The sequence below is a fragment of the Panulirus ornatus genome, chromosome 7 (assembly GCF_036320965.1).
Source record: "Panulirus ornatus isolate Po-2019 chromosome 7, ASM3632096v1, whole genome shotgun sequence".
In the NCBI taxonomy this organism is placed as follows: domain Eukaryota; kingdom Metazoa; phylum Arthropoda; class Malacostraca; order Decapoda; family Palinuridae; genus Panulirus; species Panulirus ornatus.
The window spans coordinates 37,548,800-37,576,571 of record NC_092230.1 but is presented as its reverse complement, the minus strand read 5'-3'; the positions used below and the strand labels follow the sequence as shown (position 1 = coordinate 37,576,571).

The 27,772-nt window shown below is 38.9% G+C and overlaps 1 protein-coding gene across 4 annotated transcripts in view; it reads left to right on the top strand.

The window, feature by feature from the left end:
- Positions 1 to 27,335, top strand: part of Invadolysin (leishmanolysin-like peptidase, invadolysin) — a 228,913-nt gene extending 201,578 nt beyond the window's left edge. For all 4 annotated transcript variants that reach the window (XM_071663501.1, XM_071663504.1, XM_071663503.1 and 1 more), the window contains 6 exons: positions 642 to 829; positions 10,944 to 11,076; positions 11,398 to 11,557; positions 17,887 to 18,089; positions 19,449 to 19,529; positions 23,381 to 27,335. In XM_071663501.1, the coding sequence (XP_071519602.1) occupies positions 642 to 829; positions 10,944 to 11,076; positions 11,398 to 11,557; positions 17,887 to 18,089; positions 19,449 to 19,529; positions 23,381 to 23,551 (936 nt within the window). In that variant the 3' untranslated portion in view covers positions 23,552 to 27,335. The remainder of the gene's footprint in view (positions 1 to 641; positions 830 to 10,943; positions 11,077 to 11,397; positions 11,558 to 17,886; positions 18,090 to 19,448; positions 19,530 to 23,380) is intronic.
- The last annotated feature ends 437 nt before the right edge of the window (positions 27,336 to 27,772 follow it).

Sequence of the window (27,772 nt, the reverse complement as noted above, 5' to 3'; positions counted from 1 at the left end):
TATATAACATTGTTGGTACCACTATTCCTTCAAACATACCCATTTTTGCTTTGCAAGATAACGTTCTCGACTTTCACACATTTTTCAACACTCCCAGAACTTTTGCCCCCTCCCCCACCCTATGATTCACTTTCGCTTCCATGGTTCCATCCACTGCCAAATTCACTTCCTCCAGTTTTTCTCCATTCAAACTTACCTCCCAGTTGACTTGTCCCTCAACCCTACTGTACCTAATAACCTTGCTTTTATTCACATTTACTCTCAGCTTTCTTATGATTATGAGCATATTTTAGATGATAGGAAGTGATTTAAAGAAAAGTTCATTTCACGTTTCCATAAACATACTAACTGACTGATGTTCTAATTCTGTTAATTCCCTTTGTGGCCTTCATGAGGTAGCATCATAGTGAATCAGAATAAAGTATAGTGGAAATGACTGAAAGAAACCTTTGGATAGTATTTTATAAACCTCTCTTCTGTGTATGCAACAGGAAAGTGAGTGTGAGATATGGACAGATTTTAAATCAATTTATGTAAGTTTATGGTTGATGGTTTATTCATTAAGACAGGAAACAAGATTTAAGCTACTAGAACTTTGTCAGAATCACATTACTGGAATATTAGAATTACGTATTTTTCAGAATGAAGCAATGACTGGCACACACACACAAAATCCTACATACTCACGGATTACACTGGCTTTAATGGAAGACACAGGATGGTATCGGGCCAATTACCACCTTGCTCAACCTCTTAAATGGGGGCGTCACTTAGGCTGCACATTTGCCATGAAGAGTTGCAAGACTTATATGGAGGAACAGACTAAAAGGTGAGGATGTCTGAATTCTTGTTTGTGTTCTCTGTTAGAGATGATTTTCATGTTTTATCAACCTACTTCACCTTATTGTATATGATTTTTAACAGTTGTTACAGAATAGTCGCATGAAGACCCTATCTCTGTTCAGCATCAATATAACTCAAAACCCATTCTTTATATTTATTTATTTTATTATTATACTTACTGATTCACTGTCTCCCATGTTTGCAAGGTAGCGCAAGGAAACAGATGAAAGAATGGCCCAACCCACCCACATACACATGTATATACATAAATGCCCACACATGCACATATATATACCTATACATTTCACCGTATGCATACATATACATACACAGACATATACATATATATACACATGTACACACTCATACTTGCTGCCCCCATCCATTCCTATTGCCACCTCACCACACATGAAACAGCACCCCCCTCCCCCCACGGGCGAGGTAGCACCAGGAAAAGACAACAAAGGCCACATTCGTTCACACTCAGTCTCTAGCTGTCATGTGTAATGAGATGACACCACAGCTCTATTTCCACATCCAGGCCCCACAAAACTTTCCTTGGTTTATTTATTTTACTATACTTAATTGCTGTTTCCTGCGTCAGTGTGGTAGTGCCAGGAAACAGACGAAGAATGGCCCATCCACTCATATACACACACACACACACGCACATATATCTTTTTTTTTTTTCTTTTTTTGCTTTGTCGCTGTCTCCCGCGTTTGCGAGGTAGCGCAAGGAAACAGACGAAAGAAATATATATATATATATGTATATATATATATATATATATATATATATATATATATATATATATTTTTTTTTTTTTTTGCTTTGTCACTGTCTCCTGCATTTGCGAGGTACCACAAGGAAACAGAAGAAAGAAATGGCCCAACCCACCCCCATACACATGTATATACATACGTCCACACACACAGATATACATACCTACACAACTTTCCATGGTTTACCCCAGACGCTTCACATGCCCTGATTCAATCCACTGACAGCACGTCAACCCCGGTATACCACATCGATCCAATTCACTCTATTCCTTGCCCTCCTTTCACCCTCCTGCATGTTCAGGCCCTGATCACACAAAATCTTTTTCACTCCATCTTTCCACCTCCAATTTGGTCTCCCACTTCTCCTCGTTCCCTCCACCTCCGACACATATATCCTCTTGGTCAATCTTTCCTCACTCATTCTCTCCATGTGCCCAAACCATTTCAAAACACCCTCTTCTGCTCTCTCAACCACGCTCTTTTTATTTCCACACATCTCTCTTACCCTTACGTTACTTTCTCGATCAAACCACCTCACACCACACATTGTCCTCAAACATCTCATTTCCAGCACATCCATCCTCCTGCGCACAACTCTATCCATAGCCCACGCCTCGCAACCATACAACATTGTTGGAACCACTATTCCTTCAAACATACCCATTTTTGCTTTCCGAGATAATGTTCTCGACTTCCACACATTCTTCAAGGCTCCCAGAATTTTCGCCCCCTCCCCCACCCTATGATCCACTTCCGCTTCCATGGTTCCATCCGCTGCCAGATCCACTCCCAGATATCTAAAACACTTTACTTCCTCCAGTTTTTCTCCATTCAAACTTACCTCCCAATTGACTTGACCCTCAACCCTACTGTACCTAATTACCTTGCTCTTATTCACATTTACTCTTAACTTTCTTCTTTCACACACTTTACCAAACTCAGTCACCAGCTTCTGCAGTTTCTCACATGAATCAGCCACCAGCGCTGTATCATCAGCGAACAACAACTGACTCACTTCCCAAGCTCTCTCATCCCCAACAGACTTCATACTTGCCCCTCTTTCCAAAACTCTTGCATTTACCTCCCTAACAACCCCATCCATAAACAAATTAAACAACCATGGAGACATCACACACCCCTGCCGCAAACCTACATTCACTGAGAACCAATCACTTTCCTCTCTTCCTACACATACACATTTTCTTTTAAATTATTCGCCATTTCCCACGTTAGCGAGGTAGCGTTAAGAACAGAGGACTGGGCTTTTTTTTGAATATCCTCACCTGGCCCCATCTGTTCCTTCTTTTGGAAAATTAAAAAAAAAAAAAAAAAAAGAGAGGGGAGGATTTCCAGCCCCCTGCTCCCTCCCCTTTTAATCGCCTTCTACGACACACAGGGAATACGTGGGAAGTATTCTTAATCCCCTATCCCCAGGGATATATATATATATATATATATATATATATATATATATATATATATCCATGGAAAGCTGTTTAGGTATGTATATTTGCGTGTGTGGATGTATGTATATACATGTGTATGGGGGTGGGTTGGGCCATTTCTTTCGTCTGTTTCCTTGCGCTACCTCGCAAACGCGGGAGACAGCGACAAAGCAAAAAAATATATATATATATATATATATATATATATATATCCCTGGGGATAGGGGAGAAAGAATACTTCCCACGTATTCCCTGCGTGTCGTAGAAGGCGACTAAAAGGGAAGGGAGCGGGGGGCTGGAAATCCTCCCCTCTCGTTTTTTTTTTTTTTTTTTTTTTTTTTTTTTTTTCCAAAAGAAGGAACAGAGAAGGGGGCCAGGTGAGGATATTCCCTCAAAGGCCCAGTCCTCTGTTCTTAGCGCTACCTCGCTAATGCGGGAAATGACGAATAGTATGAAAAAAAAAAAAAAAAAAAAAATATATATATATATATATATATATATATATATATATATATATATATATATATATATATATATATATATATGTAAGGGTGAGAGAGATGTGTGGAAATAAAAAGAGTGTGGTTGAGAGAGCAGAAGAGGGTGTTTTGAAATGGTTTGGTCACATGGAGAGAATGAGTGAGGAAAGATTGACAAAGAGGATATATGTGTCAGAGGTGGAGGGAACCAGGAGAAGTGGGAGACCAAATTCTAGGTGGAAAGATGGAGTGAAAAAGATTTTGAGTGATCGGTGCCTGAACATGCAGGAGGGTGAAAGGGGTGCAAGGAATAGAGTGATTTGGAACGATGTGGTATACCGGGGTTGACGTGCTGTCAATGGATTGAACCAGGGCATGTGAAGCGTCTGGGGTAAACCATGGAAAATTCTGTGGGGCCTGGATGTGGAATGGGAGCTGTGGTTTCGGTGCATTATTACATGACAGCTAGAGACTGAGTGTGAACGAATGGGGCCTTTGGTGTCTTTTCCTAGCGCTACCTCGTACACATGAGGGGGGAGGGGGTTGGTATTCCATGTGTGGCGGGGTGGCGATGGGAAAAAATAAAGGCAGACAGTATGAATTATGTACATGTGTATATATTTATATGTCTGTGTGTGTATATATATGTGTACATTGAGATGTATAGGCATGTATATTTGTGTGTGGACGTGTATGTATATACATGTGTATGAGGGCGGGTTGGGCCATTCTTTCATCTGTTTCCTTGCGCTACCTCGCTAATGCGGGAGACAGCGACAAAGCAAAATAAATATATGTTTATGTGTGTATATATATATATATATATATATATATATATATATATATATATATATATATATATATATATATAAATATATATATATATTATTATTTTTATTTTTATTATACTTTGTCGCTGTCTCCCGCGTTTGCGAGGTAGCGCAAGGAAACAGACGAAAGAAATGGCCCAACCCCCCCCATACACATGTATATACATACGTCCACACACGCAAATATACATACCTACACAGCTTTCCCTGGTTTACCCCAGACGCTTCACATGCCCTGATTCAATCCACTGACAGCACGTCAACCCCGGTATACCACATCGCTCCAATTCACTCTATTCCTTGCCCTCCTTTCACCCTCCTGCATGTTCAGGCCCCGATCACACAAAATCTTTTTCACTCCATCTTTCCACCTCCAATTTGGTCTCCCTCTTCTCCTCGTTCCCTCCACCTCCGACACATATATCCTCTTGGTCAATCTTTCCTCACTCATTCTCTCCATGTGCCCAAACCACTTCAAAACACCCTCTTCTGCTCTCTCAACCACGCTCTTTTTATTTCCACACATCTCTCTTACCCTTACGTTACTCACTCGATCAAACCACCTCACACCACACATTGTCCTCAAACATCTCATTTCCAGCACATCCATCCTCCTGCGCACAACTCTATCCGTAGCCCACGCCTCGCAACCATACAACATTGTTGGAACCGCTATTCCTTCAAACATACCCATTTTTGCTTTCCGAGATAATGTTCTCGACTTCCACACATTCTTCAAGGCCCCCAGAATTTTCGCCCCCTCCCCCACCCTATGATCCACTTCCGCTTCCATGGTTCCATCCGCTGCCAGATCCACTCCCAGATATCTAAAACACTTCACTTCCTCCAGTTTTTCTCCATTCAAACTCACCTCCCAATTGACTTGACCCTCAACCCTACTGTACCTAATAACCTTGCTCTTATTCACATTTACTCTTAACTTTCTTCTTCCACACACTTTACCAAACTCAGTCACCAGCTTCTGCAGTTTCTCACATGAATCAGCCACCAGCGCTGTATCATCAGCGAACAACAACTGACTCACTTCCCAAGCTCTCTCATCCCCAACAGACTTCATACTTGCCCCTCTTTCCAAAACTCTTGCATTTACCTCCCTAACAACCCCATCCATAAACAAATTAAACAACCATGGAGACATCACACACCCCTGCCGCAAACCTACATTCACTGAGAACCAATCACTTTCCTCTCTTCCTACACGTACACATGCCTTACATCCTCGATAAAAACTTTTCATTGCTTCTAACAACTTGCCTCCCACACCGTATATTCTTAATACCTTCCACAGAGTATCTCTATCAACTCTACCATATGCCTTCTCCAGATCCATAAATGCTACATACAAATCCATTTGCTTTTCTAAGTATTTCTCACATACATTCTTCAAAGCAAACACCTGATCCACACATCCTCTACCACTTCTGAAACCACACTGCTCTTCCCCAATCTGATGCTCTGTACATGCCTTCACCCTCTCAATCAATACCCTCCCATATAATTTACCAGGAATACTCAACAAAGTTATACCTCTGTAATTTGAGCACTCACTCTTATCCCCTTTGCCTTTGTACAATGGCACTATGCACGCATTCCGCCAATCCTCAGGCACCTCACCATGAGTCATACATACATTAAATAGCCTTACCAACCAGTCAACAATACAGTCACCCCCTTTTTTAATAAATTCCACTGCAATACCATCCAAACCTGCTGCCTTGCCGGCTTTCATCTTCCGCAAAGCTTTCACTACCTCTTCTCTGTTTACCAAATCATTTTCCCTAACCCTCTCACTTTGCACACCACCTCGACCAAAACACCCTATATCTGCCACTTTATCATGAAACACATTCAACAAACCTTCAAAATACTCACTCCATCTCCTTCTCACATCACCACTACTTGTTTTCACCTCCCCATTTGCGCCCTTCACTGAAGTTCCCATTTGCTCCCTTGTCTTACGCACTTTATTTACCTCCTTCCAGAACATCTTTTTATTCTCCCTAAAATTTAATGATATTCTCTCACCCCAACTCTCATTTGCCCTTTTTTTCACCTCTTGCACCTTTCTCTTGACCTCCTGTCTCTTTCTTTTATATATCTCCCACTCAATTGCATTTTTTCCCTGCAAAAATCGTCCAAATGCCTCTCTCTTCTCTTTCACTAATACTCTTACTTCTTCATCCCACCACTCACTACCCTTTCTAATCAACCCACCTCCCACTCTTCTCATGCCACAAGCATCTTTTGCGCAATCCATCACTGATTCCCTAAATACATCCCATTCCTCCCCCACTCCCCTTACTTCCATTGTTCTCACCTTTTTCCATTCTGTACTCAGTCTCTCCTGGTACTTCCTCGCACAGGTCTCCTTCCCAAGCTCACTTACTCTCACCACCCTCTTCACCCCAACATTCACTCTTCTTTTCTGAAAACCCATACAAATCTTCACCTTAGCCTCCACAAGATAATGATCAGACATCCCTCCAGTTGCACCTCTCAGCACATTAACATCCAAAAGTCTCTCTTTCGCACGCCTGTCAATTAACACGTAATCCAGTAACGCTCTCTGGCCATCTCTCCTACTTACATAAGTATACTTATGTATATCTCGCTTTTTAAACCAGGTATTCCCAATCATCAGTCCTTTTTCAGCACATAAATCTACAAGCTCTTCACCATTTCCATTTACAACACTGAACACCCCATGTATACCAATTATTCCCTCAACTGCCACATTACTCACCTTTGCATTCAAAGCACCCATCACTATAACCCGGTCTCGTGCATCAAAACCACTAACACACTCATTCAGCTGCTCCCAAAACACTTGCCTCTCATGATCTTTCTTCTCATGCCCAGGTGCATATGCACCAATAATCACCCACCTCTCTCCATCAACTTTCAGTTTTACCCATATTAATCGAGAATTTACTTTCTTACATTCTATCACATACTCCCACAACTCCTGTTTCAGGAGTATTGCTACTCCTTCCCTTGCTCTTGTCCTCTCACTAACCCCTGACTTTACTCCCCAGACATTCCCAAACCACTCTTCCCCTTTACCCTTGAGCTTCGTTTCACTCAGAGCCAAAACATCCAGGTTCCTTTCCTCAAACATACTACCTATCTCTCCTTTTTTCACATCTTGGTTACATCCACACACATTTAGGCACCCCACTCTGAGCCTTCGAGGAGGATGAGCACTCCCCGCGTGACTCCTTCTTCTGTTTCCCATTTTAGAAAGTTAATACAAGGAGGGGAGGATTTCTGGCCCCCCGCTCCCGTCCCCTCTAGTCGCTTTCTACGACACGCGAGGAATACGTGGGAAGTATTCTTTCACCCCTATCCCCAGGGATAATATACATATATATACACATATACACATACACACACATACACATACATACACACATACACACACACACACACATACATATAAATACATATAAATGAATGTCACATAATGGTTCAACCTCTGGCTATGGAAAAAGGAAATGTATATATATATATATATATATATATATATATAAATTATATGGGAGGGTATTGATTGAGAGGGTGAAGGCATGTACAGAGCATCAGATTGGGGAAGAGCAGTGTGGTTTCAGAAGTGGTAGAGGATGTGTGGATCAGGTGTTTGCTTTGAAGAATGTATGCGAGAAATACTTAGAAAAGCAAATGGATTTGTATGTAGCATTTATGGATCTGGAGAAGGCATATGATAGAGTTGATAGAGATACTCTGTGGAAGGTATTAAGAATATATGGTGTGGGAGGCAAGTTGTTAGAAGCAATGAAAAGTTTTTATCGAGGATGTAAGGCATGTGTACGTGTAGGAAGAGAGGAAAGTGATTGGTTCTCAGTGAATGTAGGTTTGCGGCAGGGGTGTGTGATGTCTCCATGGTTGTTTAATTTGTTTATGGATGGAGTTGTTAGGGAGGTAAATGCAAGAGTTTTGGAAAGAGGGGCAAGTATGAAGTCTGTTTTGGATGAGAGAGCTTGGGAAGTGAGTCAGTTGTTGTTCGCTGATGATACAGCGCTGGTGGCTGATTCATGTGAGAAACTGCAGAAGCTGGTGACTGATTTTGGTAAAGTGTGTGAAAGAAGAAAGTTAAGAGTAAATGTGAATAAGAGCAAGGTAATTAGGTACAGTAGGGTTGAGGGTCAAGTCAATTGGGAGGTAAGTTTGAATGGAGAAAAACTGGAGGAAGTAAAGTGTTTTAGATATCTGGGAGTGGATCTGGCAGCGGATGGAACCATGGAGCGGATGGAACCATGGAGGCGGAAGTAGATCATAGGGTGGGGGAGGGGGCGAAAATTCTGGGAGCCTTGAAGAATGTGTGGAAGTCGAGAACATTATCTTGGAAAGCAAAAATGGGTATGTTTGAAGGAATAATGGTTCCAACAATGTTGTATGGTTGCGAGGCGTGGGCTATGGATAGAGTTGTGCGCAGGAGGATGGATGTGCTGGAAATGAGATATTTGAGGACAATGTGTGGTGTGAGGTGGTTTGATCGAGTAAGTAACGTAAGGGTAAGAGAGATGTGTGGAAATAAAAAGAGCGTGGTTGAGAGAGCAGAAGAGGGTGTTTTGAAATGGTTTGGACACATGGAGAGAATGAGTGAGGAAAGATTGACCAAGAGGATATATGTGTCAGAGGTGGAGGAAAAGAGAAGTGGGAGACCAAATTGGAGGTGGAAAGATGGAGTGAAAAAGATTTTGTGTGATCGGGGCCTGAACATGCAGGAGGGAGAAAGGAGGGCAAGGAATAGAGTGAATTGGGTCGATGTGGTATACCGGGGTTGACGTGCTGTCAGTGGATTGAATCAGGGCATGTGAAGCGTCTGGGGTGAACCATGGAAAGCTGTGTAGATATGTATATTTTGCATGTGTGGACGTATGTATATACATGTGTATGGGGGTGGGTTGGGCCATTTCTTCGTCTGTTTCCTTGCACTACCTCGCAAATGCGGGAGACAGCAACAAAGCGAAAAAAAAAAAATATATATATATATATATATGTATATATATATATATATATATATATATATATATATATATATATATATATATATATATATATATGAATGCCCATGCATGCACATATTCATACATATACATATTAACATATATATACACAAACATATACATATTACACGTACATTTTCATACCTGCTTGCATTCATCTATTTCTGTCGCTACCCCGCCCCACAGGAAATAGCATTGCTAACCTCCGCTTCAGCAAGGTAGTGCCAGGAAAACAGACAAAAAAGGCCATATTCATTCACACTCAGTCTCTAGCTGTCATGTGTAATGCTCTGAAACCACAGCTCCCCATCCACATTCAGGCCCTACAGACATTTCCATTGTTTACCCCAGATGCTTCACATGCCCTAGTTCAGTCCATTGACAGCACATCGACCCCGATATACCACATTGTTCCAATTCACTCTATTCCTGTATGTTCAGGGCCTGATCGCTCAAAATCTTTTTCACTCCATCCTTCCACCTCTAATTTGGTCTCCTGCTTTTCCCTGCTCCTCCACCTGTGAAACATATATCTTTGTCAATCTTTCCTCACTCATTTTCTCCATATGTCCAAACCATTTCAAGACACCTTCTTCTGCTCTCTCAACCACACACTTTTTATTACCACACATCTCTCTTATCCTTTCATTACTTACCTGATCAAACCACCTCACACCACATATTGTCCTCAGACATTTCATTTCCAACACATCCACCCTCCACCGTACAGCCCTATCTATAGCCCATGCCTTGCAACCATATTATATTGTTGGAACTACTATTCCTTCAAACATACCCATTTTTGCTCTCCAAGATAACATTCTCTCTTTCCATAGCCTGCACAGCAAGTAGAAGCACAAGGGTGCTGACGACTGAACCCTCTGTCAAAACCATTTCATGTTCCCTTCCTGGCTTTCTGGGATGTGTAATATTCAGTTGCATGTCTGGCAGCAATATGGAGACATTTGTCAACTGAGCACACATCGCAGGGAACACCAGTTAAAGTTATTGTGCTAGATATTTTTTGTCTTTTATGACCAATCAGCACCAAACAAATCACAGTCATACAGAATCATATGAGGAAGATTATGAATGGGGAGGTTACTGGTAAATTAGCTTCAAGATTTAAATGAATGTTCTTAAATGTTCTTGTGATGAGATAAAAGAGATTTTTTTTCGTTTTTGTTTCAAATGAATTTTTATTTCACCTGTCCAGTGGATGGGGTACTGTAGCTAGTATTGAACACATAAGTTCTGAACAGAGTGTACACTGGGAAATCAGCAGACTTGTAACAGTTGGTGATGCATTCCCTGTAGTTGGGTTAGCATCCATCACATGTTAGTGGGTCATTGATTTATTCAGGAGCAGTGTTTACACCCAAAAACTTTGCAACCTTTTTTTGAAATTTGCTTTATCTTGCCCTTAGGTATGCACACAGAAGGGAAACATTTTCATTATTGTGAGATCATTGAGAAAGAAAATTCTTCAGGTGTCAAAATCATTTCTTTACACAGAGGCAAAAGCATCCATCCCTTCTGCAACAAAGTTAAGAGAGACCCTCTTGAAACAGACTGTACGGAAGACCGAAGCTCCGTAGCTCTCTGTAATTTGATTGAACATAAGAATCAGCTGCCATCTCATTACCAGGTAAGGTATCAATAATAGGTAGATTGTTTTAGTGTTATGCAATAATATTGGTATGTGAAATATGGCCACTTACTTTGAAATAGTGTATCTCAAATGTGAGGAGCAATGTAGAATTGTACTTATTTAAACTGTTCCTTCTTCTAAGATTGAAAATGTTTCAATTATTGATATGAATATTATAGCTGATAGATTTTTGTAATCAAAATGTACTTCAGGCACAAAAGTATGTTTTCCCTACTAATTCTGGTTTTTGATATGAAAGAGTTTTGTTTTCTTTAAGATTGAGATGGTTTATGAATCAAATATCTTTTGTTTCTTCAGAACTTTGGAGTTATTCCTCATGTGTCAGCACACAGAGTTGGCCATTATGGAGGCTCAGTGGCACTTGCTGATTACTGCCCTTACATACAAGAGTTCACTTGGAAGAGTCAGGATGTCATCATTCGGGGATCACACTGCCAGTTTATGGAAAATAATCCAGGTGTGTGTAAAGGTTTGGGTAATGTAGTTGTACTAAGATGGAATTCGATGTTACAGCATTTGATATGTTATTTTCCAAATTTTATTCTCCCTTCTCTGTTTGGCAGTATTTTTTTTCTTTAGCTGAGACACCACAGGCAACTGGACTATATCATTGATGCCCACACACACACACACACACACACACACACACACACACACACACACACACACACACACACACACATACACGCATGCATGCACGCACACTACTACTACTACTACTACTACTACTACTACTCCTTTGGGTCACATCACCTTCCATTGTTCCATTCATTACCATGCCCACTCAGCTTCCTCCAGGTTCTCCCCATTCAAACTTACTGTCCAACTAACATGTCTCTTTCCACAGCTAAACCTGATGACCTTGATTTTATTCTTATTCACTCACAAATTTCTCCTTTCAAACTCACTCCCAAACTCAGACACCAGCTCCTTCACTATCTTACTCAAATCTGTAACTAGTGCCATGGCATTAGCAAACAACAATCTAACCTAAGATAAACAGTTAGGTTGACTGTGGTCTTATTGCTACAACTAGGATTTGAAACAATATAGGCTTGACATGTACTAAAAGAACTGCCTCATCTTGTTCACTTTTCAGTACTGGAAGAGACCGTATCCATGAAATCACTCCTCATGGTCCAAAGACAGAACATCATTGTCAAGTAATTTAGGATTATTTGCTTGGTTCTCTAAATCTAGGTAAAAACTGCTCAGTTTCCATTGTAGGAAAGTCACAAGAATTAGATGTGAATGACATGACTAAGAGGATGACTAAGTTGTGCTCTGTCACCTTGGCAACCACTCAAACTTGACGAAGAGCCTTAAAATAGAGATGCAAAACTCGTTGCTTAATGTTTGTATAGAGGAATTGTCTGGTTCACATACATATCCATTTAGAGGAGTTGAGGCTTTGAAACTGAAATTACTGAATACACCTCCATGGTAATGTGTGTTTTTCATAAGTAGTTTAGCATGTAAACTTGTTTTGAGTTCAATTAGTTTGTGATCAGAATACAGGGTGCTTGAGGCAGTGATGTCACATATTAGTAAATCAAATGTGTTATTTCTTCTGGTATGGCTTTGGTATTTGCTGACTTATGGAGAACTAGTCCCCTAAAAATGCATTTGGGACTCAGTTTCTGAGAAAATCAAAACATGATTATTTTTTATTTATTCCTTGAATTCATGTGTGCAATTATCAGGTTTTGATTTCCAGCCTTAGCAACAAATGCATCTCTTACATCATTAAATGAGTTTAGGGGCTCAATTTATGTAAGACTGCCTATTACATAAAGTCCAAGTTTTCCACGCAGTCCTTTAATTTTGTCAACATCTGTACAGGTTTTAGTTTGGGATCCAGACCTCTCTTCAGAGTCTTTCATGTTTATTTTTGTGAAGGCCACAATTCTGCATTTGATTCATTCAGCAAGCAACCTGTAAATGGGACTCAATTTGTCCTGTGTGATTCGAGTCCCCATATAGTAGCGTATGTGAAGGATGGTACACGACTTGTTTCTCAGTTGTTCTGGGGTATTAATGAGGTTTGATGTCTTGAACTTGATAAGGGAACTATCAATTACTGTATCATTTTGTAGAGGGAAGCCAATTCTTTTCCTCTTCTGGCACTTCTCTCCCTGGTTCTGTTTTGGCCCCATGTCCATATCTAAAAAATGGCATGAATTATGATTGTCTTGAGGGATTATTATTTTTTTTATCATTATCATTATACTTTGTCGCTGTCTCCCATGTTAGCGAGGTAGCACAAGGAAACAGGCAAAAGAATGGCCCAGCTCATCTGCATACACATGTATATACATACATGTCCACACACACACATATACATACCTATACATTTCAACGTATACATATATATACATACACACATATACATATATACACATGTACATAATTCATACTTGCTGCCTTTATTTATTCCCGTCGCCACCCTGTCACACATGAATTGACGCCCCCCTCCTCCCACTTGCATGTGAGGTAGTGTTAGGAAAAGACAACAAAGGCCACATTCATTCCCGCTCAGTCTCTAGCTGTCATGTATAATGCACCGAAACCACGGCTCCCTTTCCACATCCAGGCCCCACAAAACTTTCCATGGTTTACCCCAGACGCTTCACATGCCCTGGTTCAATCCATTGATAGCATGTTGACCCGGTATACCACATCGTTCCAGATCACTCTGTTCCTTGCATGCCTTTCACCCTCCTGCATGTTCAGGCCCCGATCGCTCAAAATCTTTTTCACTCCATCCTTCCACCTCCAATTTGGTCTCCCACTTCTCCTCGTTCCCTCCACCTCTGACACATATATCCTCTTTGTCAATCTTTCCTCACTCATTCTCTCCATGTGACCAAACCATTTCAATACACCCTCTTCTGCTCTCTCAACCACACTCTTTTTATTACCACACATCTCTCTTACCCTTTCTTTACTTAATCAAACCACTTCACACCGCATATTGTCCTCAAACATCTCATTTCCAACACATCCACCCTCCTCCGCACAACTCTATCTATAGCCCATGCCTCGCAACCATATAACATTGTTGGAACCGCTATTCCTTCAAACATACCCATTTTTGCTTTCCGAGATAATGTTCTCGCCTTCCACACATTCTTCAACGCTCCCAGATCCTTAGCCCCCTCCCCTACCTGTGACTCACTTCCATGGTTCCATCCTCTCCTAAATCCACTCCCAGATATCTAAAACACTTCACTTCCTCCAGTGTTTCTCCATTCAAACTTACTTCCCAATTGACTTGTCCCTCTACCTTACTGTACCTAATAACCTTGCTCTTATTCACATTTGCTCTCAGCTTTCTTCTTTCACACACTTTCCCAAACTCAGTCACCAGCTTCTGCAGTTTCTCACCCGAATCAGCCACCAGCGCTGTATCATCAGTGAACAACAACTTTCTTCCCAAGCCCTCTTCTCCACAACAGACTGCAAACTTGCCCTTCTCTCCAAAGCTCTTGCATTCACCTCATTAACTCTAATATTTAGTGATCCTCATAGTAATCTTTCAGGCAGCACCTAAACTAATGATTTCCTTAATCAAGGTTGGAAAATCAAAATCTGTGTCCATCCCCAAAGTGGCATTTACATATTTGAAGCAAGTCCAGACATTTTTTGGAGTGTTTGAATGTACATTTTCCTCAGTATGATATGCTAGTCTCATCGCACATGTAAGTTCTTCTCACAGTATGAACAGACTCTGGACATCTAGTGATTTCTTTCTTTTATCACTGCATCTCACTTTACACTTTCCATACCTGTGGTCCAGCCTTTACTTTTTAAGTCTTTTCCCAAAGTAATCTCAGTATTTTCAGTATTTTTAGTATTTACTGGAATTTCACCCTCCCTCTCCTTCCATACCCTAGTTACTGTCTCTCTGCATTCTTATCTGTGCCTGAGTTGTCCCAACCTCCACTTTTAACATCAGTTTCTTCTTCCTCTATGTCTGAGTTTCCTCTTCTTCCATGTCTGAATTAGTATCCATACTATTTCGTACCTCTCTATCTTTATCTGTGACAAAGCCATTGCAGCCTTCTAGATAAATCTCCATTTCATCATTTCCCATTTCAGAGTTTGTGTCTGAGTCTAAGGAAGGAGTGATGCCATGTAAACCTTTCCAAATGATGCAGAGTGAGGGTAGTGACATTGCAAACTTTTCTTTATCAGCTGCAGAGGCCCATTCAGTGTCTTAATATCTGTGAATGCTTGGGTGATGTGAGTGTTTGCAGAACTTCTGACAACTTTAATTTTGTCTTGGCTTGTGTTTGCATGGTTGAAATGAAAGGTTTATTGACATGTTAAGCAAGCACTTCCTTATTGATTGTTCAATTTTTTTCATATATGATTGTCATTTCTTGCATTAGCAAGGTAGTGCCAGGAACATATGAAGAAAGGGCCACATTCTCTTGCATCCATTCTCTAGTTGTCATGGATAATGCATTGTAACCACAGTTCCCTGTCCACAACCAGGCCCCACAGAGCATTCCATGGTTTACCATGGCCGCTTCACATGCACTGATTCAGTCCATTGACAGCATGTCGACCCCTGTATACCACTTACTTCGAATTCACTCTGTGGTGTGCATGCCTTTCACCTTCTTGCATGTTAAGGCTCCAGTTACTCAAAATCCTTTTCACTCCATCCTTCCATCTCCAGTTTGATCTCCCCATTCTCCTTGTTCCCTCTACTTCTGACACATATGTCCTATTTGTCAACCTTTCCTCATTCCTTTTTTTCCTTATGTCCAAACCATTTTAGCACACTCTTTTTGTTACCACACTTCTCTCTTACCTCTTCATTACTTAATCAAACCTCCTCACACCACATATTGTCCTCAAACATTTCATTTCCAACACATCTACCCTCCTCTGCACAGCCTTATCTATAGCCCATGCTTGAGATCCCAATAATATTGTTGTGACTATTATACCTACAAACATACCCATTTTTGCCCACCCAGATGACGTTCTCTCTTTCCACACATATTCAGCTCTCCCAGATTTTCGCTTCCTTCACCCAACCCATGACTCACTTCTTCCATTGTTCCATTTGCTACTCTTCCCATTCTCAGGTATCTAAGACATTTCACTTCCTCCAATTTTTCTCCTTTCAAACTCACACCCCAACTAACCTGTCTCTCAAGTCTGCTGAACCTAATGATCTTGCTTTTATTTACGTATACTCTCAAGTTCCTTCTTTCACACACTCTTCCAAACTCAGCCACCAACTTTAGCTGTTTCTTTCTCAGATCTGCCACCAGTGCTGTATCATGGACAAAATTCCACATCGAGGCTGAACCTTAATAGAAATATAAAGAGGTTTATGAAAGAGAAAAAAGACAAGGAAAGGTTTTCATGAATTTCAGGATTGAAAAAAAAACTTTCTTAAAAAGAACCAGGTCTTAAGTATTGGGAAGGACAGGAGAGGGTAGAGAGTTTCAAAGCTCTGAGGTGAAGGGAAAGAAACTGTTATCAAAACCACCCATGCTTGAGTTACCAATGGCTACACAGTTATGTGACATGGCAGCTTGCCAAGCATTGCTTGGTCTAGCGAGTGGTGTGGCATACAAGCAGCCAGCTCTTTAGAGCAAAAACTATATTAGCACCTATAGACAAGGGAAAGTGAACCATAATTATGGCATTGGGCAAGTGGATTAAGATTTGAAGTCTTGGAGAGTTGATAAGTTGGACTGCTTGAGAGTTCTCTTTTTGACTGACAGTTCCTGACATTGTAACTCTTCAGTTTCTTTGTGTTTAAGCTCTTTTTCTTGTAACTTGAGCTCTGAAAACTGAGTTATTGATTTACATGCTCATCCAGACACAGGAATCTTGGGTTTTCTTTTTTCTGTGACAATTTTTCTAAGTCAGGTTGAAAAGCAAACCATAGTTTTTGGCTAAGAATGGTACCATTTATTTTTTTCTTCCACTTGTGTGATATTTCTTCAAGAAAACATTATGCCTTTTACCCCACTTAAATTTCTTCCTAATCATTTGGATTTTATTTGGGGTTTCATAAGAAATCATTTTCTCCTTTTGGAACAGAAACTAGTTGAGCTGACTCAACCTAGGAGCTATGCTAAAGCACTTAAAAAGGTTGGGAGGTATCTACCAAAGCCTTCAGTAAAGAATTTCTGTGGCTATGGAGTTTCTTGCTCCCAAAGAGTCATTTTTGGTCCACCTTTGACTGCCAGTCTGAAGTGAGAGTTTTTTCTCTAGCCCTCCACCTTCAGGTGAGTATGCCTAATTGTTCATTGGGCACAAAGCACAAAGAGGGAAAGGAGGAATTTGAAGAATGTAAAACCTTTCTGAGGCAGTGCCCTACAAGCAATTTTTCCTGTCCTTACCCTACTCACCCATCTCCTACATCTCCAAAAAGCTTTTCTCTGTGCCTTTTGGTGATCTTTTTGGATTAGCATTGTGATACATGAATTGTGATTGCTTTGGTTTTAGAGAGCCTTAGGGAAGATGGTGTCAGCCATGGAGCAGTTACTGATTGACTGACAGAGCAAGAGAGTAAAACCTGTAGTCAAGCAAAGGCTTTGACAATTCAACTCAGACATAAGGGGTAGCATAGCAAGACTTCATCATTTTAACGGGTTCAGGAAGGAATCCTGACCTAATATTCCAGAGGAACATTTCATTGCTCCCAGGGCACTGCCTTGGAGAGTAAAGGTTTGTAAGTTTTTAACTTCTTTCTTTGCCATATCCTATGGTTATGAATTGAAGTCTCACTAGTCCTTGTCTCTTGTCTCACAGATTTGGAAAAAAACTTTGCACTTGAATCATACACCGAAGAAAGCAAATGTTTTAACCAACAGCGAGAATGGACTGAGCGCACTTGCTCTCATCTTCGACAGTGGCAACATTGGGGCTCAGGCTGTTATCAGTATATGTGTGTTGATGGGAGATTGCACATAATTGTTGCAAATCATACATATACTTGTTATCATGCAAATCAGGTATGTTTAAGGAATTTTTGATATTTTTGAAAGCTTTCATTAAGGAAATGCTGCCATCATGGTAGGTGGACAAGTAAGAGTTTTTATTATTTCTAGGTCCTGACAAGTGTTATGTACATACAGAGAAGAACAAGTATGAACTTCTCATAAAGTATTAGTACATGTAAGTACTTTTAAGAGAACTGAAATTGTGCTATATGCCCCAATTTTGTAAATGTGTATTACATTTTCTGAAACTTCTTAAACATGGCAGTCTATATCTGTGAAACTGAATGATGAAAGGAAATGGGAGAAGTTAATATGAATGTACTGCCATGTTATGAATTTACTTTGGATGCACAAGGGAAAAGGCAAAAACAAATGATAAGGTAATATTTTATATCACATATGACATAAAGTCATGTTACATCACTTCTTAAACTCTTAGAAGTATATAGCATTCAGACAGTGACTGTAGGTTGAAAGTAAAGAGGTTATAAAGGCTGCAGATAAGATTTCAAACAGATTTGATGGCTCTCTGATTTAAGTTGATAAGACATTGTTTGTAATTTGTAAAGCTATGGGAAGTAGAAGTATAGTATATAAAGTTCAGTTTTGAAGCTAAGAAATGCTTTTCATGTGTGATATATATGTTACATCCAGATGTTGTAAAGAAATCAGAAAAATTACGCATGTTCTCATGACTAGGTCTTACAGAATACAGTAACCAGATAAAGGAAGCTATATTGAACATGTGGTTACAAAATCCCTCACTAAACTCTCAGAAGTTTTGTACTTTTTTAAGAGTATTATTCCTATTTTACTGTATAAAGGGCAAGTTAAGCTCAGAGGACTTGATTGCACCAAATTCCAGAAGCTTCTGAGGGGCATTGCAATATCATTTAGATCCTTAGGCAAATATACTCACCATGTCCATGGTGAGATGATTCTTTCTCATGTAGCACATATAAGACTGAAAAAAGTCTTTCAGTATGCCATATATCATGTTCAAATGAAATTTATGTTGTAAACACTAGAGTTAATCTTCATCTGTCTACAAAGTTGTTACTAACAGTTGGCTTCAATGCATACTCATTCATTATGTTGCTGCAGACTGCCTTTGGTTCCCTAAGTTCTATTATTTACAGGAATCAGATATATGTCCTGCTTTCCATATTTGGGGATATTGTTTAGTGTGGAAAGCAGACTTATAATTATTTGGTTCCATATTGAAAAGGAAACAGAAATTCAGAGTATGACTTTCTCAGCCTAATATACTTTGAGATGTAGATGGTGAATAATGGACATCAATTATGATTACAATTTTGGTTTATGGTTATAATGAAACAGCAGCATTAATTAAATTTTCTTAATTTGCAGGATATAAACATATCTATCTTCCAAAATGGATGGCTACATGAAGGTGCTGTTGTATGTCCACCATGCGAGGAGATCTGTGAGGTAATATGAAGTAATCAAGCATCACTGCTCTATACTGCAGTGAGCCACTTGGATTATACATGCTTTTTGGAAGGTTTTACTCTGTATACAAATGGATATTTTCAGAACCTATTGCATGGATTGAATTGTGAGGATTAACATAATTCTGGTCCGTTTTGGTACTCGTGAATGAATGATGAACAGGTCAGATCAGGCTTTCACTTAGTCCTGGTAATATATGTATTACTTGCATTGCACTTGAGTCCTTGGAAAAGGGAAGATGAGGAAATTTTACACCTACTTATTGTTTTTTGGATCTAGGTGTTGAACATGCAGTTCAAATATCTGACAGTCCATTATGATTATATTAGACAAAATTATCCATGATGTACACTGTTCAAACAAATCCATATAAGAATGATGTGATTATGTTTTTCTTCTATACAGATACCATTTCCATAATGTGTTGTCTGAGTCAGCCATCTTTCACGACTTCTTAAAACTTCAGATTCTCTTTTATAAGAGGGCTAATCCTTCTCATCCTTTACCTTCTCTTTCCTTTTTTGCAATCATGTATCCTTCAGGCTAGAACAGGTGAAAGCTTATTGCTTTAGGAGGCTTAGTTTCCACGACTCTAGTAATATCAAGTGCACTTTCCTGGGTACAGTTCTTGAATTCCAGTTCTTTACTCCTGACCATGACTGCATCAACATTTGAATACAATAGCAGAGTTTTAATGGATACAAAATTCATTATAATAATAAATCATATACGAGAGACTTCACATAGTATGTAATAATCAGTAAGATGGTAAGTCATACATGGGAGTTTGTGCAGTGATCATCTGTAATGAATTTCAAGTGGCCAGTGCTCCCAGTTAGGGTTTTGGAGTCCACTTGAATTTGTAGCCATAATTCCACTGTCTTTCACAGGTTGTGCTATTTTGCTTTGATAATATCTAAGAAGTTTCTACATCATTGTTTCTTTATAGCACAGATATTTCTGTACAGCACAGATGAGTAGTCCACAAAGCTTATTACTATAGTTATGTACACCTCAAGGAAGGCTGTACATCAGATGTACAACAATGAGCAAGATGTTGTACATCAGGGTTTATGGGTGGTGGCAGTGAATAGAGACATGAATTGTGATAATCACCAGTATTTTTTCCTTTACTAAACCTCATTTTCAAAAAAGAAAGATAAAGATGATATTTTGTGTTAGGTGTTACCATACTCCAGAGGTTATACTGGATTGAAATATCACTTTTGATGAGGCTGTGTCACCGGGAGTACTATCTTATCAAAGAACTCACTCCAATTATTCTTTTCCGTCCCATGTAATTTTGCTTCCCCTCTTTCTGTTCTACAGGTGTCATTTCAGCCATTGCTGTCATGAACTGTCTTCATACAGTATGCACAAGCCCCTGTACCTTGACCTGCATCAAGCATCTGATTTCTACTTAACGTAGTGTTTGTGTGTACCTAAAAGATACTTTAAAATAGTCTTCAAGGGTCTTCAGCCTTCTCAGATTGGGCAGGGCCCAGGCTGCTTGGTTGGGTTGTTGTTTTACCAGGCTGTTGAAAGCCTCAATCCATAGTCCCACATAGTCACTACAACTTGGTTAGTCTGGTGCACTTTGCAAATTCTTTCAAGTACCATCTTAGATATCTTTTTACTGTGCACTCCATAGTGTTTCTGATGATTGCAGGCAATCTGATAAAAGAGTGTTAGTCCTAGGAAGTTTTGAGGTGTTTTTTCTTTTAGTACATATATCATCTTTTGATTTTAAGGGTGGCATTTTACAGTCTTCCTTGCCTTTTGGGCCAGTAGGAAGGCATTTCCAAGCATAGATTGGGGACAATGCCCTCTGGGCAAGTGATTACCCCTTTTTACCTATTTGTACTGTACGGGGAGGGAGTTTTACATTCCCTGGGTCCCGTCTCTTGAACACCGTCTGCTACCGTACAATCTTTTGAATTCATGTATGCTGTTTGCATTAACCATGTCCTCAGTCAGTCTGTTCCATTCATCCACCACTCTTATACTACAAAACTATATCTTTACATCCCTGGTATATCATATATAATATTCTCAGTGTCCATGTAAGGTCTAATAATGATGGTGTATCAGTCCCTCTTATCCTAGTGTGCTCCTTGACATGCTCGCATAGGAAATTTTCTTGTATACACTCAAAAACCTACATCTCCATAGAAATTTGGATTCTCATGGTATGAGAATCCAAATATCTCTTTATAATTAGTACATAATTTTCAAAAAATTGCAGTGAACTAGAACATCAACAGTACTTTACTATCTCTAAGATTGGAATGTTTCACTGCTTCATGTACTGCCGTGATTGTTCCGTCATTGCTATCATTATGTATTTGATCTGTTTCATTGTAAATTTTAGAGGATTATATACTCATAACACCACTAGGCTCCTCTTCTCCATAGTTACTATTGTCATTGTGTATTGTCTGAATGGGCCATCCTTCTCTATTTCCTGAAACTTCAGGCTCTCTTTTATTATGAAGGTTAATCCTCCTCTAATCCTCCCCCTCCTTTACCTTCCCTTTCCTTTCTTGCTATCATGTACCATGGCTCCAATAACTTTCCCTTACACAATCCTTAAATTTCAGTTTTTTACCACAAAGAACATTTGAACACATTACTTTTTAGCCTAACATTACAATCTCCTAACACTCCTGCCCTCCCTGCAGCTCTAATGGAGCTAGCTGCTCCAGCTGCCTGCAATATGTGGCATCTCCAGGATTTTGTTTTCTGACTGCATTCTACTTTTATCCCCCTTTTCCTTAGATCTATCACATTTGATATATCCCACTGAATTCCATTATGCCTTTCATTAAGTTTCTTACCTCTTCTAAGTACTTTGTGGTTTGATGACTCCATGTCAAATGTTATCATAAATGGTTGCCCCTTAATGTCTTGGTTATAACCTAGTCTTGTCCTTTCCACTATCATGGAAATCATTTTGGCAGTCCCATAACCTCCAGCAATCTTTCAATGCACATTTCCTGTTTCTCTTAACTTTCAGTGATTTACATCTGTCAGCTTCTTGCTTTACTATTCTTTTTCTAATTTTGGTGTCTCTCATTTTTCATTAGGATCCCTCAGTGTGGTAATGTCAACCTCTGTGTCTCCAATTTTCCCTGTAATCTCTCTATCCATCTGCTTATGTCACTGATGCCTGTTCCCAACTGGAACTCCCTCAAGAGGTTGGCCATGGCTAGAGTCTCCATAACTATTGAACTCCAATGTTAGCCTTTAGTGCCTCACCCTTAGCAGGCCACTGACAGAGAGTAGCTCTAGTGCAGAGTTTGCAGAGGCTCCTACCTAGTGTACCTATTACTTATACCTAATCTACCTAATCACTCTATTGGGTATGAAGTGCTGGTCCTGCATTCTCTGTACTCTTCTGTAAACCTTCAATTAACTTGCCCATATACTTCCTTGGTTGCTTTATCTTTAACAGTGCATATTACTTTTTCAACCTCTTTGCTCAGTTTCTTATGTACTTTTCTTTGTTTCGCCTCAGGTATATGTTCCTTTCCCTTGATATTAATACTCTTTTGATCTGCCTCAGAATTTGCTTCTAAACTTCCTTGCCTTCTACTTTAATCAGCCTCATTTATTTTTGACTGTCCGAAAACACTTCTCTCAGTACACAAGGAAGACGGGAGACAGCGACAAAGCAAAATAAATAAATAGATAGATAATATATATATGAATATCTGGCAGTTATTTGAAATTGTAAAGTCAAGCTCAGTCCTCTGAAAAGATAATCATTTATGGATATTGACTTGTGAAGCTCTTAATTTACTTTTTTACTAAGAGCTTGTTTATTCCAGGAAGAGAGTATGGTATGCAAGAAAGGTACAGAACCACCCCCTTCTGCTGAATATTATCGGGATCAACTTATGTGTCGAGGGTCCCATGTCTATGCTGTGTCATCACTACTTATCATTCCAATTCTGTGTCAAGCCATCCAAACATATATCTATTACCCAGGGTTACTCTGACCCCTAATGAAGTAGCATTTTTATAGTTTCAAAATCACCATAACATCGAGACTCATTTCATGTGGTAAGGTCTGTGTTGGAAGAGGATTTTACACTTCATGTAGTTTTGCTGTGCACATATATAACTGATTCAGAATTCCCTCTCTGTTTTTGATAAGAATAACTCAGTCCACCTAGACTTGTTCATTAAAGCTGATAGGTGGTCTATGGTAAAACATATCTTCTGTACTTGAAAAATATAAGACATGAAAGTGACTAGTGTGAGTAATAAAAAGAAAATGATGTACATCAAAATGAGTATACTGTCGTGTCGTGGTTTGGGTGTTATGTTAAAGTGGCTGGTGGTACAGATCTTAACTGTGTTGTCATGAAAAAAATTTCATTTGATACCATTTGTGTATAGTTGATATGCCATTTCCTTCTGTAAACAATTTAGAAATATGAAATGCATTGTTACGTAGTTATTCACTGTGGTTTGTTAGTAATTTGTTATGTATACTGCCAGATTTAATTGGAAATTCAAGTTTGCCCTTGAATCTCGTATTTTAACAAAACTCCTAAAATGCAGAAACGTTAGATTATTTCCAGAAGTGTTAGATATGTGCAAGTTTTTGTATATACATACTTTGCATTTATGATGTTCTTCAGTCCTTTCATGTTATTCACAAAGCATTCTTATGTTTTGCTTCATACATTCCCATTGTTATGTTACATATCATTGTCATTCCATCCCAGTAATATTATTACAGCGTAGAACTCTGTACCTTACTTCTGATTAAATAAATCACCTTTTTCACAGGACTAAGCCAGCAGTATCTGTTGGTTTATCTAAAAATACTAGAATGTGGATTTTGGATATATGTTATTCTTATATAAAAGATTTCATTTAATCTTTTTTTATGTGGTTTATTCAGTAACTGAAAATTAAGACGAATTTTATAAGTGTTACTCTGACTTTTGCTAACACTGCCTTAAATGTCCAGTTAATGGAAACTATTTAGGTACTTGGCTGTTCAAAGGATCTTTCCACTTAAGAACCTTCAACGTGGTACACTGGTATAAGTGTGTTGTGTCCTGTGTCTGCTGCTGGTGCCTGTTATGCTGGTAACAGAAAACAGTATTCTGTGATAACAATAAGTGAATATATAATATCAAGCTGATTAAAGCTTCAGATAAAGAAAGATGATAGAAAAAATGAAAATGTAAATACTGCTGATAATCTTGAAGTCAGGAAATCTTACTTCCTGTTCTGAGATGTCCACGAGTTAAGTGCTCAAGTGTCAAGAAATTCACAGTCCTGTGATACACTGTATCTGTGTATGCTTTGAGATATTGTTACTAGTCAAGCCATAGAGACTGTTTTATTTTTATGGTGGGTTTTCAGAATATACCTGAAATTCCTTAGTGCCTCATGCATCTGTGGACCAAGAATATGCTATACCAGAAGTTGGGATGAGAGAAAAGGCCTCTTTAGTTATTGTGTTATGAGGAAAATGGCAAAGTTAAAATCTACTTGAATTTCGGTTTAGAGAACATTGAGGCCATACAATCCCCTTTAGACTTTTAGGCATATATGAACTAGTGTTCCCTGTACTGACTTTATATATTTCAGTGACTTTTTTAATGAAATTGTAAAGTGATATTTAAGAAATTTCATATTAGATATGGGGATTTGTCAAAATTATAGTTCTGTATTTTATTTTTTCCTTGGTTCAATCAGTCTTAGAAAATGTATGGGGTTTTGATTTTGGTGTTCCTTTAGTTATATGTACTACATAGATACAAAGTACACAAGAGGCAGTATGATAATGACAGTTGTCTGTGATATATATTTATACTCCATTCATCATATTCCATCTTTGACTGGAAAGTTTCATCTGTGTTTAGATAGGTATATAATTTTCAGGTTTTATATATACATAGGCTTATATAACCTGTAATCCTATACATTGAAGAAAGCCCAGCCTCATACATAAATAAGACTAGTATGACTGAATCTAAGATTGTCACTGATATGATTTGCTTGGAATTTTTTGTATGGTTAATTTATAATTATTTTACTATGTTCTCAAATTGTACAAACAAAACAGACTTATTGTTGTAAATATTTTCTAAGGCTGCTGTTGTATCTAACAGGTTTGGCTGCTTTTATGTCCACATGATTTGTTGTGTATATTTCATCCTGTTTGCATATCTGTATATTTATTTGTCTAATTTACTGAACTACCTAAGATTGTTATATTAACTCTTAAATGCTGGTTGAATTGCAGAACATTGCCCATAGCTTAGACAAAAAACAAGGTCCACAGATTTTCTGTTTACAGCTATGAAACAAAAGAAATGCATCTATAAAAAGGATATGTACAAAAAAATGAGCTGAAATAACTTATATGGCTGTGGTACAAAGCTAAAATTAAAGTTTGAGGCTGTGGAGAGGATAAGGAGAATGAGGGTTGTGGTTTGGATAAGCTTCTGACAAACTTGCTGATGACTTATCAATATTTATGAAAGAAATTTGTTTGATTATGAAGAATATGGAGAAACAAGTGAGCTAACATAATTGTAATGGCTGTGAGACAGCCTGAAAGATGATGCATGATTCTGTGGTGTATGAAATGCATTGGGTGAATTCACCAAGTGTGTGAGCTTTGTGACCCACAGTTACTAAATGACACATCACTGTTTATGGTTAACATTCACATATTTTTCCACATTTACAAATTACACATTTAAAGTTATTTACAAATATATATTTATATGCAGTTCAGTGTTGCTTTCAGGGGGTGTTTCTATCTGTGATTTGCACCTGTGGTGATCAAGAGACTTAACCATGCAAATGTTAAAATAGTGCTGGGTTTTTCAGGTTAAGTTCACGGATACTAGCGTTCATATGAAGACCCCCTAGCATTCCATAGGAAGTCTTGATATGAAGACTCCCAGCATTTAAGAGTTAATAATCATAAGCTGAAAGTGAATATTATAGATCACTTAATAGTCAGGGAGTCTCTCTCAAGATAGAAATTTAATGATGAAGCTAATCAGAATGTTGGGGAAATAGTGTGTTGAGAAGGAATTACTGTATCAGTATTCTGACAGTTTCTTAAATACATGTATTTATAATTGATAGCTGAGGTGAATGTCATAATTTAGATAATATTCCGGAAGCCTGGCTCACAAGATTGAAATTTAAATAATGAAGAGAAATTTATCAATATTTTGAGAATATTGTGTTGAGAAGGAAGTACTGTATCAGTATTCTGTTTTCTTCAATGCAATATACAGAAACTCCTTTTTCTCTAATCTTTAATATTAATTGAAGTACACTGTCACTTGAGGATGTTACCCACGATGTACGAAATACTAGGTACAAGTAATGGAACTTGTGTTAGAGACTTATCCAGGGTCAAGAGCCAAGCTCTCACCCACTTAGTGCTAAGATCAAGAACAAAACCTCTCAGAGAGAGAACCTCTTGCCCTTAGTGCCAAGGTCAAGAGCTAAAGCTCTCTACCAGAGAACCTCTTGCACTCAAGACCAAGATCAAGAGATAAAGCATTTACCCTGAGAACTTCTTGCACCTAGCACCAAGATCAAGAGTTAAAGCTCTCATTCAGGCCTAGAGAGGAGGGGGTTGCTTCCCTGGGGTTTGTCAAGGTGCTCAGGTCTAAGTTCCTCTTTTCTTTTTTTTAAATGAATTCAATCATATTTTGAATGTACTGGTAAAATGAAAACCTTGTTCTCACTGTGTCATTGTTACATAATACAATACATTCATTTTATATTATTTTTGAGCATGTTGCTGTCCTACTTTAGTGTCTGTCTTTGTGATAGGTCCGTAAAAAAGGTAAAAATGAGAAAGAAGGGGCCCTGAAGAGCATGGGAAGGCACCCCTTTAAAAAAAAAAGGGGGAGAGCTGGCAAGGTTGTTTGCCCAGGGACCTGTGCTGGCTCTTGACATCCTTGCTCTCTGCCTGAGAATCTCTTCCTCCTAGTAATGTGTTTTACCATTGCATGCTACTTAGCATTTTTAAGATGATCATGATTTTGGTAAGAGCTATGCTAGTGTGTGGCCAGAGCTTAAATAGTCATTATGTACATCACCAAGAATGGCATTATGTTGACTTTCACATGATTACATTTTAAAAACCCTTATTTTATTCATTGTAGCATTTTATTGAAATTACAACCACATTGTCCATCAACAGTCATGCCCATAATTTGGGA